This window comes from Cnephaeus nilssonii (genome assembly GCF_951640355.1).
Source record: "Cnephaeus nilssonii genome assembly, chromosome: 16".
NCBI lineage: Eukaryota > Metazoa > Chordata > Mammalia > Chiroptera > Vespertilionidae > Cnephaeus > Cnephaeus nilssonii.
Window position 1 is genome coordinate 40,200,245 of NC_137087.1, and position 12,241 is coordinate 40,212,485.

General features: G+C 51.1%; 1 protein-coding gene across 14 annotated transcripts in view; it reads right to left on the reverse strand.

Moving 5' to 3' along the window:
* Window positions 1–12,241, reverse strand: part of SORBS1 (sorbin and SH3 domain containing 1) — a 224,803-nt gene that overhangs the window by 25,003 nt on the left and 187,559 nt on the right. For 8 of the 14 annotated variants that reach the window (XM_079792961.1, XM_079792960.1, XM_079792959.1 and 5 more), the window contains 5 exons: window positions 11,389–11,556; window positions 7,590–7,636; window positions 5,098–5,212; window positions 4,837–4,962; window positions 2,767–2,958 (listed from right to left, as the gene is read on the reverse strand). In XM_079792961.1, the coding sequence (XP_079649087.1) occupies window positions 2,767–2,958; window positions 4,837–4,962; window positions 5,098–5,212; window positions 7,590–7,636; window positions 11,389–11,556 (648 nt within the window). Of the gene's footprint in view, window positions 1–474; window positions 1,240–2,766; window positions 2,959–4,836; window positions 4,963–5,097; window positions 5,213–7,589; window positions 7,637–11,388; window positions 11,557–12,241 lie in introns of all 14 variants that reach the window. The other 6 variants (XM_079792955.1, XM_079792963.1, XM_079792958.1 and 3 more) reach the window with 2 other exon arrangements.

The following is a 12,241-nucleotide window of genomic DNA, read 5'->3' on the forward strand; positions in this document are numbered from 1 at the left end:
GGGACCCAAATCCGTGAGGCCCCGGTGCTGGGCCCGGACGCCCCTCCTGAAGCAAAGCGCATTGTTCACAGTGAACAAAGGCCTGTGCACCCACAGACAGACAGGACGCAGACCACGGAGCGGCACGGCAGCGCCACGGAGCAGTTCTCGCACAAAAGCAAACCACACTGAGCACACCGAAGCCTGTGTTCTAGCTGTTAGTCCGAGCAAACCGAGCTGATCTCCGCAGCAGGGATGGGGGGACTTTGGAATCCCCTCAAATGGCCAGGATAGAGCCTGTCTTCTGCCATTGAGTTCCCAGCCCTGACACCTTCATCAAGGACCCCCCTGTTCCCTCCTGGGTGTTTCTGCTCCCAAGTCAAGCAAGTGGGTCTCCCTGGCATCACGTGGCCTCGGCAGGCGGACCGTGGGTGAGACGTCTGGCCCACCTGCCGACGGAGACGCCAGGGCACACACGTCATGCTGCAGGCCTACCTGGCGCACACCACTCCGAGCAGCCTTCCGCTCAGCCTGCTCGCCACCTCTACGCGGCTCTGTCTGCTCAGCCTCCCTTCCCGGGAAAGGGCTGCCCAGGGCCTGGCTGGGCTGGCTCTCCTCGGGGGTGCAGAGGTCTGAGAGTCTCTGTTCGGTGCTCAGGCACCTGACCACGTCTGAAGGTTTCAAGCAGCTCTTCTTAGAGATCGTGGGTCCGCCCAGGCGTCTCTCACCTGCCTCCCTCTCTGCTTTCCTTTCGTACTGTCTGCTTTCTTCTCGCCACGGGCCCTGGCTGCTAAAGGCGTTGCTAAGCTCCGAGATGACTCGGTCAGGGCTCCCAAGCAGAGGCTGGGAGAAGCTGCCCTGCGGGAAGCCGGGAGGGGGCCTGTGGCTGCCACTGTCTCCGTTGACGTGAAGGGAGGCCTGGGCACCGGGCACCGGGGAGTAGGCTCGCTGGGGGGCAGGGAGGGCCAGTGGGGAGACAATTGAGTGGGGGGTGGAACGACCCGACCAACTCGAATGGGGGAGGCTGAGGGACAGGGAGGGACTAGGCCTTGTCAGAAAGGCAAGGTGGTCAGGGTAATAGACAGACGCCTCTGGCAGAGGAGGCAGAGGTGGGGTCAGGGCCAGAGGACGCCGGCCTGGGACCCCCACGGTCAGCGAGATCCACTCCGAGGTGACAGCCTGCATCTCAGGGGACAGGGCTCGGTGGGGGTGAGGCAGAGATGAGGGGGTTCGCAGGATGAGCTTGCTGTGACTGGGAAACTTAAAAAGAAAAGGAGAGAGAGGAAAACAAAAGGAAGAAGCACAAGGTAGAGTCAGCTTAAAGAAGAAAGGAGGGAATAACCACAGGGACGCACGGAGAGGCTGAGATGGAGAGAGCGGGACACTGGTGTCCAGAGGAAGCTGTCTGCTTAGGTTCGGAGAGAAGCTGGGATGTGCGTGTGCGTATGCGCGCACACATGTGCGTGTGTGTATGCGTGATCATGTGCAGGTGGGGAGGGTGAAGAAGTGAGTGGAGTGGGGGAAGAGATAAAGGAAAGGGGTCCCGTTGGGCACTTACACGCATGCCACCTGGTCTGCAGAGTCACTTCCAAAGGAACACACTGGAAGCAGCCCGTCTGCCCCACCAACCACCTGGGCAAGCGAGGCCCTGACCCAGAACCGAGGCCCTGACCCAGAACCGAGGCCCTGACCCAGAACCGAGGCCCTGACCCAGAACCGAGGCCCTGACCCAGAACCGAGGCCCTGACCCAGAACCGAGGCCCTGACCCAGAACCGAGGAAAACGGTGACTTGTCACTGCCCCGGCCTTGCCTGGGCTTTATTCTCTCCAGGGGGCTCAGCAAAGAGCCTTCCAGAGAGGAGAATGAGCAGGGTGGCCTGTTTATAGTCTCGCTTGGCTATCGTCAGGCAAAACATCCAGTTGAAGTCCCTGTCAGATCAAGTAGCATGTGCTGCACGATCTCACACCCTGTGCCCACAAACAAGATCACAGGAGGTGGGCCTTGCCGGGCAGAGAACCTGCCAGCACCCATCTCCTGGGTGAGCCCTGGGCTGTCAGAGAGGAGGAAATGACAGGGAGGAGAGGAGAGAGGACCATCCACTGTCACCCGGCCCCGGGCCTGCTCTCCTTCCTCCAGACAACCCACAGTGGCAGCAGGCGGAGCTCTGGCAGGAAGTCGCCCACATGCCTCTCCCGAGCTCCTCATTTTTCTCGGCTTTGGGGAAGTGGGGATTTGAAATAATTCATGTTTTAAAACCAGTTTGCTCATAATGAATGTTCAGGAAAGCAAACGTTTTTTGATAAACCTCTTTCCTTCAGCCCAGTGTACACAGACGTGTTATACGTTACTTTTTAACTTGATCTCTGCTTGCAAAGGATACTCTGGGTCTATATCTTCTGCAGCCAACCTTGACCAATGTGGTGACCAAGCACCGACTGGGCACGTAAGAACAGTGGAGGCACCCCGCCCGCTTCACTGGGTACGCCCGGCACAGAGTCCTGGACCAGCTATAAAGGCTCCGATTTCTCTCCCTCTCATCACCTTATCCCAGAGCAATCTCCTTAAGCTCTCCCTTTTCTCCAACCAGGTGTGTGATAATATTTCTCCAACCAAGCGTGTGACAAGTGCTATTTGTATGCATGAAGACAGGCCCCGGTGTGTATACGCCCCCCTGCTGAGCACGGTTCTCAATCATAGGCTGAGGAGCCACCCTCGGGGGGCTGTGCCCTCAGCATCAAGTGGCTGTCACGCCCACTGTGAAAACCAGTGACAAGACGCGTAGGTACCTGTGGGCTCACGGTGGCACTACGACTTGGGGAGGAGTAAGGCAGGTCGATGTAATCCACTGGGTTTTTCACCAGTGGCCTTTTGATCACGTCCACGTAGGTGATGGGGAAGATGCCTTGCCGGGTCGTCCCCGGGATCCTCCCTTCGTACCAGTTCTCATCCACCTGTCGGAGCAGCGTGATCCTCTCACCCTGTAAGACACAGCAAGGCACGGTCCGTGTCTCACCATGCCCCAGCACCCTGAGGCCCTGCCTGCACCCCTCGCTGTCCTGCTAATTTAGCACACTCTTTGCTCACATAAACCTTCCTTGCTAGACCTGGAGAGAATTACTATCACTGGGATGGAGATGCTCCCAGCAGTGGAGCTACCTGGATGCTGGAGGTTGAGCTTGGCCTGTAAATATTTCCGTAAAGAAGGTCAGACTCACTCCCCCAAGCTAGCAGGCAAATGGAGTGTTTTCACTCACTGATTGCAAAATGGACAGATATGCAAACTTCTTCTCTAAGGCAAAGGTTTTTTGGGAGGGGTTCTCCTTTTTCTTCCTTTTTATAATTTTACTTTTTCCTGTATCATTATAGGAAAATGAAAACACAAGCAAATATAAAGCAGAAGTAATTGTTACCTATAATATTATCACTTGGGGTAACTACTGTTAATAATTTGATATATATGTACTTCCCAGATTGAATTCTGTATCTGTGAATTGGACTTGCACATATTTTTTTTCTTATAAAAGCTGAGTATGCACTGTATTTCCCTTTTCCAACTTGCTTTTTTTATACTTAACAACATGTAGTGAGCCTGGTTCTTTCTCAAGAAAAATAATGCTACATTTCTAACAGTGTTGGCAGCGTACTGGACCGCTGTGGGATATCCCATTGCACATGCACGCACCGATTCAGTTGCCATTCACCTGGGTTGCTTCCAGTGTTTCTTTTTTTCTATGAGGGGCTCATCGCAGTGATGGCGAACCTATGACACGCGTGTCAGCACTGACACGCGTAGCCATTTCTGATGACAAGCGGCCGCTGAGGCGGCCGCATGCCGAAGATTAAACATTTGCGAAATAATGTTTTTTCCTCAAAGTGACACACTACCCGAGTTATGCTCAGTTTTTTGGCGAAGTTTGACACACCAAGCTCAAAAGGTTGCCCATCACTGATCTAAGGCATGTGCTCACTTTCCTCAGTCCTCAATGAAGTGAATAACTTTAATAAGCCAGAGAACTTTGACAGGTAAAGTGTTGGAATTCCTGGGAAGAACATGTCTCTGCCAGCTTAATTATGTTCAAAATACGCAAGCTAAACCCTGGCTACTGTAGCTCAGCTGGTTGGGCATCGTCTGTGAACAGAAAGGTTGTTGGTTTGATTCCTGGTTAGGGCTCAATCCCCGGTAGGGAGCACGCAGGAGGCAGCCGGTCAATGTTTTGCTCTCACATCAGTGTTTCTCTCTCTCTCTCCCTCTCCCTTCCTCTAAAAATCAATAATAATATAAAATAAGCATGCTAAGCTCCTCAAAGGCAATAATGGATGATAATAATACTGGCATCATCTCCTGCTTACTGAGTACCAACTAGGTTGTTTCATGTAATCCTCTTGCAACAGCTCTAGGAGAGCCACTTATCTTCATTTTACATATAAAGAAATGATGGCTCGGAAAAATGATTTAACTCCCCAAAAGCTGCACAGCTGAGAACCTGTGACTTTTGGCTTCACAGTTTTTCAAAGTTCTCCTGGTGTCAAGACTTGCTTTTCTCGACGAGGCCAGAACCTGTGATGTAAAACCTAGTCACCTACACAGCACCTATCACATCATTAGGTGCTTGACAAATACCAACTGAATACAGTTTATAAAAGGTGTGTAAGATTCCAGAAATACTGTCTGTAGCCAGTGAACTCAATGTAATTAAAACTGAACACTAGCCTAGGGTTTATTTTTAAAATTATCCAGTTGTGCCCTTCATGCACCTTTGACTGGTACATCTTTAAGGGGTTGCTGCCCTGCCATGCCACCTGCCATGAGAACAGGGCCACCCAACAGAGCCCGAAGCACGGGTGAGAGGGCTTACCTTCCTGAAGGACATTTCTACTTGCGTATCCCCATTGAAGTTGAACTTTGCAATAGCTTCTCCGTATTCCAAAATCTGCACCGGTGCCAACTTTTTGGGCTGAGCCTTCTCCGCAGGAGGAAGAAGCTGAGAAAGGAAAAGAGGTAAAAGGGAAGAAAGTGGGGATGTGAGAGGAAAGGAGGAAACAAAACACAAGCTCTTGATAAATAAATGGCCCTTTGGGCACGACCGGCTTTTCCCTAGCAAAAGGGGCTGCGGTACCTCGATGTAGGTGCGCGGGAAGATGCCCACCCGGCCGTGGTGCTCGCCTTCGTACCAGTTCTGGTCGATCTGCTTATAAATGTAAACAATGTCTCCCTTTTGCAGAGGCAGCTCCCTGTCAACAGAGGGTTATGCATTTTAGCAGACGTTTCAATGCATGTAAGGTTAAGACGTGTAGTTTTTTAGCAAAAGACGTTAAGTGAGGCCAAAAGAACCACATGACACAAGTGGGGCTCCATATTTGGAAGTGAGAACCCTACGAGGCGGGAAATTACATCATCTTTGGCATTTTTCTGGGCTTTCGGAGGCTGGATGCTAACTTTCAAACTGACCAGTTCTTGAAAGTGCTCAGGAGCCTATTAGCTTGTTGTGGTTTCTCTAAGTACTTTTTGCCAATGCTGTGCTATGCTCACGGTTTACATAACACCTAGCAACACACTTACTAGTCGTAATTGATGTTCATTCAATGATGACCAACGTTTCCTTCTCAACACTTTCACTGCCTTCCCTACCCTCTTCTCTGCCCTGCCGAGGCATGCCTTCATTGCTTTAAATTATCATCAAGTTATTTCTCCGATATCAATATCCCCGATTGTTCCATCCATCTCACCATCCATCCATCAACGTGCAGTAGAAAGGCTCTAAAATCAGGCAGATCTGGGTTCAAAAGCCAGTTATACCATCTACTAGCTCTGGAATCTTGGGCGAAATACCATCTCTGAGATACTTTTTCAAAATAGGAGCTAACTCAGAGTTGTTGGAGAATTCAGCAACAAACTACAAATAAAACACCCAGCACAGTGCCTGACATGTAGTTAACACTCAGTAAATGTTAATTCACTTCCTTTCAGCATAAAGGGATCTTGGAAAGAAAAGCAGATTTTCAAATGTTCTTCATGCCCCTTTTCCAACCTCTCCATATCCATCCCTTTGTTTGCCTCAATAATGATGATGTTAACCTCTATTCAGGACTCCCTTAAAAAAAAATAGAGACAATACGATAACATAAAATGAGAACAAAAATTGTAACTTGAAATTTTCTTGAATTGAAAACACACACACGTAGATCTTTTCCATTTGTGCCATACCAACCGCCGGGGAAGCAAGGCCTCTGCCTGCAGTCTGGAGGGGTGTGCCTGCTTTGGCCTGTGCCAGGAAGTCCCACGGACGTGAGAGATGCTGGCTGAACAATGGGGCCACATCTGGAAAACCTTACACAAAGCCAGGGCTGTGCCGAACGAAGGGACAAGGCAGCCTTTGTGGTCTCTCATTGGTAGACGGGACTCTAATCCGAAAGAGGCCCGTGAAGGGATCCGGGCATCTGTCTCTGGGAGAAGGAATGTGTTTGGCCAGATTTTGGCCATAGTCCTCCTTGGGATGTTCTGAAATCACCCTCCCTTTACACCCAACCATGGACACCCAGGGGAGCAGGACCCTCGGCATAGCCACGGGTGCTGGGGGTCTGCAGGCCCAACGCGGCCACCTACGTGACTTGCAGCTGCACAGGCAGGTGGGAGCCGCAAGGGCCCGCTGTTAAGAACTCTTTTGAGTAACATACTACGGGGGAGAGAGAACCCAGGGACCGCAGACGTTTAAGACGCGAGCCTCCTGTAGGGACGCTGCTCTAACTGGTTTTGCGGCAGCAGCGGGGCAGGACGAAGGCCCAGTCGGGAGGGAGGCGCCCTCTCCGGGGCCCGCATTGTGGGAAGTGGTGACAGTCCTGTCTACCTCAGATTTCTCATCTGTTCTACTTGACAGGGTTGCTCTTAAAAAAAAAAAAATTGTTTTAAGACTTTAAAAAAGGAAATCTAGGTAAATGTAATATTGTCAATACGATACCATTCAATGAATACTACATGGACCTTTCTTAATTAAAAAGAAGAGGGATGAAGGTGTCTACTTGACTAAACTAAAGTCTGTTTTATAAATCTTTGTTACCCTCTCTGGTTACATCAAGAGAGGCACCTTTATGCCCATTTTACAGATGAGAAAATCTGAGGTGGGAGAGGCCATGGCCACAGAGACAAGAGTGGCAGTCAGGACTCCAAAGCCCATATTCTTTCTGGGACATAATGCCACCGCCTCTTGTTAGCTGCTGAGCCAAAGGGCTGGAGGCGTCATGACAAACACACCCCAGCACCAGACTGGGGCCCAGGTCCTGGAAGTCGTGGCCTGGTTTGTGCTGGAGATCGCGGCCCAGCAGCCTCCACACAGCAGTTCCCGTGTCTGAGGATGGGAGGTCTCCCTCATCATCAGACGTGGGGCCTCCCACCAGCCGGACAATGGGATGGCTGCTGGCCACTGCTGCCCACAGAAACTCTGTGCCACAGCACAATATAGCGCAAAGTACTCGGAACAGTGCTCGGCACACGGCAAACGCCATGAACGACTGGTTTTCATCAGTGTTACTTCCCCAGCTCTTCTCTCTAAGTGGACGTCTGCGTTTAGAGAGGCAGTTAAAATGACAGACAAATAGGACCGGTGGCACTTACTTCAGTGTCTGAGCTTTAAAGTCAAATTTGGCTCTGGCAGGTCTCATCTAAAAAGAAACAATGTCAAGTTAAAAATCACAATTCACGAACAATGGACAGGACACATTTTCACGCGTTTCCGGAAAGCAAAGCAGAAAGACGCAATCTAACCAGTTCATTCTGGGGTACACATCTGGGCAGGATTCCTCTCGTCTGACCTCAGCAGAACACTAGGTGGATGTTTGGTCAGCTACGTCATGCATGAGACTCTCCCTAAGGAGGGCCAGATTTGGGGAGGGGTTGGTGACCAAAGTCCCAAAGCTGACGTTCTAGTTCCCCACAGCTGACCATGGCTATGAAAAGCAAAACAAAACAAAAACAAACTAATAAAAAACGAAAAGGGAGTTAGCCAGAAAGTCTTACTGTGTGGGAATTGTGATTGTCCTACGCTTACATCCTCTGCTTGCCTGACTTAGATTACGACCTGCAAGTGGATGAAACCCCAGTTCACCTCTCACGTCATCTTCAACTCCGTCCATTTCTCATGGCCTGTGATCGCCCACAGCCAGATGCAGTGGGCCCTGCGCTCATTCTTTCTCCAAGGCTCCCCTGCCTGTCGGGTGGCCCTCTCCTTCCAGACTCCAGGCCTGGGCGCACCCTCAGCCCGTCTCCCCTCCATCCGTCTCCCCGCCTTCATCCGTCTGCCATGAAGTCAGCCAGCTTCCCTCTCCCTCCACAGCCCCGCTCAGGTCTGACTCTGGTTCACAGGCACAAAGCTTCCTTTGACTTCACTTCTCTCTGCTCTAATCTGCTGTCACTCAGGAGCACAAAGAACATTCCTCAAATGCTTCCATCACATCACTTCCTTGCTTTGAAGTTGGCTGAGGCTCTCAACTGCCCTCAGATCAAATCTCAGTTCCTAAGTGTTGCTAAGGCCTGTGGGTAATGTCTCCCCCCTCACACCTAATGGCCTTTATCTCTTATTACACTCTTCCCGCCAGGCAAGTCTGTTTGCTACACCTTGGCTAAACCGCCTTCTTGGTCTGGAATTTTTTCATTTCCAATTCCGGCAAAAAGTTCCCCTTTACTTACCCCCATATGTATTTGCACATCTGTCTTCCCCACCATTAAAAGTAGTTATTTTAACTAATTAAAAAAAAAAAAGTAGGGGAGAGAAATCATGTGAGCAATATAGCTGCCAATATAATTCTGACCCCATGACCACCTGGTCTAGGGGAACAATGTGATGGAAATTAAATCGCACACTTCCTCTTCAATATTAGAGGCCATGGCCAAAGTACAGGGGAAATGGGCGACTCTAGGTGAGAAAGGTGGTACTGAGAAACCTCTTCAAGCTTTAGATCCTGGCCCCTCAGTGAGACGCCCCATGTGACCAGGCTCCTCAAGCTGGGGTCTTGGAGGGATCTTCTTAAGGGCATGAATTCTCCACAGGAATTTTTTATTTTTCATCTTCATGCTGATGCTTCCATCCTTCTATCTACACACATGCATATTAGAGGTCAATTGAAGGATGACCTTACAACCAATGCTACACAGTTTCAATGCCTGCACTGAGTCTGTGACCAAGGGGCATAACTGAACAGCTGTGGGCAAATAAGAAAAGAACGGATGTGGGTTGATGATAAATGACAAGAGAAAATGACCAAAACTGCAAGGACAAACATTGCGGAGTGACTGCAATGAAAGTGGTGGCCCCCCTGACAGCTAGCGCCAGAACTGTGTGATGTAAGTATTTGCACCAAACAGCGCCCTCTGCACACTTGGGGTGGCAACTGGGTTCAGGCAAAGTGATATGACCTATCAGTTAAATGAATAAAGTTGTACAGGTGTGTAGTTTACTGTTTAATTTGTGAATTGGCTTAGGTCAAAACTGGGGGTTGGTGAAATTTCTTTTTTCATTAAAGGAAACCCATATATTACTCAACGTTGAGCAACACTGATTCCATTGATCTGCCGGGACGCATTACCTGAGTCACCGTTGCTTGTACAGCATCTCCCTCTGTCTTCCTAATCTCCCTGGGGCCGGATGCTCTGGCTCTCACAGCGCTGTGCTACTTACCACAGCAGAGACACCCCTCCTACCACAGACACCTGTTTGGAGGGGCCTCTTCAGCTGGACTGCCAGCTTCCCACGGGCACAACCTGAGTCTTGGTCCCGCCTCCCCACAGGGTCTTGCGCAGATCCAGTGGTCACCCAAAGTCTACGTGATGGGTCTGAAGTGTGTCCACACGGCCCGGTGCCCTGGGACTTGTCGGTGTCTGTTTTCTCATGTCTGTCGGCCAACATCGAGGGCAGTGATTTTCAAAGTGTGGTCCCTAAACCGGTATCACCGACGTCACTGGGAACTGGTTAGAAATGCACAGTCTCAGGCCCCTCGCCAGAATCAGACACTTTGTGGACGGAGCCCAGCCTCCTGTATGTTAACAAGCCCCTGGAGGATTCGAGAACTCGGGTGTGAGAACCACTGCTGTGGAGGGAGGCAGGCGGGCTGGGCAGTGTGCCTGCCTGTCATGGTTATTCTACCCCGGTGCATTCTCACGCCCGTGTGCTGTCTATCCGTGGGAGTGTGCAGGCCTCGGTGCCTTGGCGTGTTCCCATCTTCCTCACCACTCTCGGGCGAGCCCGCCCACGGAGGAGGACCCGCCACCACTGCAGCCTCAGAACAGGGTGGCTTTGAGGAGCTGGCACAAGAGGCCGAGGGGCGTCCTTCTCTCGAAACTGATCAACCTTGCGAACTCCTGCCTCTTCCTATGACCTTTTCCCCATCATGTTAGAGTCTCCGTCCCCTCTCTAGCTTCCCGTCTTCTAATCTGGCTCCTCCTTTTCTCTACCTCTTCTTCCCAGACAATTTGACCACTAGCCAGTGTCACCTCTGTCACTCAAAAGATAGAAAAATGAGTATTAATCTACTATTATATTGAAAGATGATAAAACTGTATATACTTTGGGTGTAACTCATTTCTATACCCCAAGCCCCAGACACGCAGGTCCCCAAAAGGAGCCAACCTCAGCAGGGCCACTGGAGGGTCACGTGGCAAAACAAACTCTGGCGCAAGAGGCAGCCTTGGCAGCACCAGGATTTCAACATGCCGACCTCAGGGGAGGAGGCCGGGCCTGAACAACATCACTTCAAAGGTTTGTGCTTCTTTGTTTGTTTTATAATATTAAGTTTCATAACCTCAGCTGAGAAATGTCAAAATTAAGGGAACAAATGAAATGCCTCTCACCCTCCATGAGCTCATCCAGCTGCAAAACTCCTCAGTTTCCAAATGCGCCAGTGAGGCTGCTGGGCACTTTACCCAAGTACCACCGAGAGGCAGCCTGGTTCTCTGACAGTTCAATGTTAAGGGACTAGGTTTCAAGGTCGGTGTAAAGGATGCATTGCTAGCTAACTTCTGTAACCTAAGTTTCACTCCACCGTCTCTTAGAAGAACCTTGTCCTTGTCCACATCAAAGCTAATGCACAGGGACTAAGGTAGAAGGTTTCTAAGCAGAATGCACAGGCAACACGGTATCACGATGAAAGGCAGGATGTGGAAGACTGGACGCATGGAGGCAGCCGACGCTCTAGGCATGCAGAGGGTGTGTGCCAGCCGACCCCGGTCCCGCAGCCAGGCATGCTTGAACATACAGAGCACAGGACATGATGGGATTCATGTCCACGGACCAGCCACAGCGAGCCAAAGCGAGCCTAGGGAAGCCAGGATGACAGAACTAATTCGGCCTACAGCGGGCAATGCTGAGGGGAGGCAAATATGGCTTTGGGTCAAGCAGCAGATCGAGGCGACCAAAACAGACCTCTGACCCAGATTTCCTTTTTGCCGTATCGTCTATATTGAGGAGGTCCCCAAAGCGCTCATTAGTGATAAACTGATGGTGCGTTGGAATGACGCCCGTGTGGCGTCGAGCTGCAATATCGGCCTCTTCTTGCTCGCGCTTAAGTCGTCGCTGGTCCGCTAAAAGTTTCTGCCATGAAATTGCATAAAATGGGCAGTGAATCATCTGGTCCAGGGCATTGGAAAACTGCCAACAGAAATAACTGAGGAAAAGGTGCTGGGTCAATAGGAGGGAAGTTTAAGGGTTAGATGCTGGAAGGGCTTTATGGCCAAAACTACTATGTTCTGCTATGACCACCCCCCGGCGCCACTGTGGGAAGGAGACAACCCTGCACAGGAGAAACCGGGGGACACTGGGACACGGTGAAGGAAAAGTCCACACAGTTACACTGTCTGCAACCTGCCCCTGCCGCAGCCCAAAGCCTCCTACCTCCTCACGCGGGCAGCAAGGCCGGGTGACCCAGGTCCATCCATGCATTCAGACGCATGCTGGGCCGGCGGCAGGAGGCTGGAAGTGCTGCCCTTACCTCGTGGGGCAGCGATGAGTTCCCACAGCTGTTCCCATGGTGGGACCAGGGCTGGCTGACTCCTCTACCCACATCTGACCTACTACCCCTGCTATGGGCTTTACTCTGTGGGGTCAAGGCCAACGAGGTCATTGCTGTGCTTCCTATGCCTGTTACTCTAAGATGCTTGACGGAGTGGAGCTGCCCATTTCAGCAAACAGCTCCTCTTCGAGGCCAGCGATCTTTTCTCCGGGCACAGATTTTAGGAGGCCTCAGCCAAGGCTATGTTTGACTGACAGAGCATCAGTT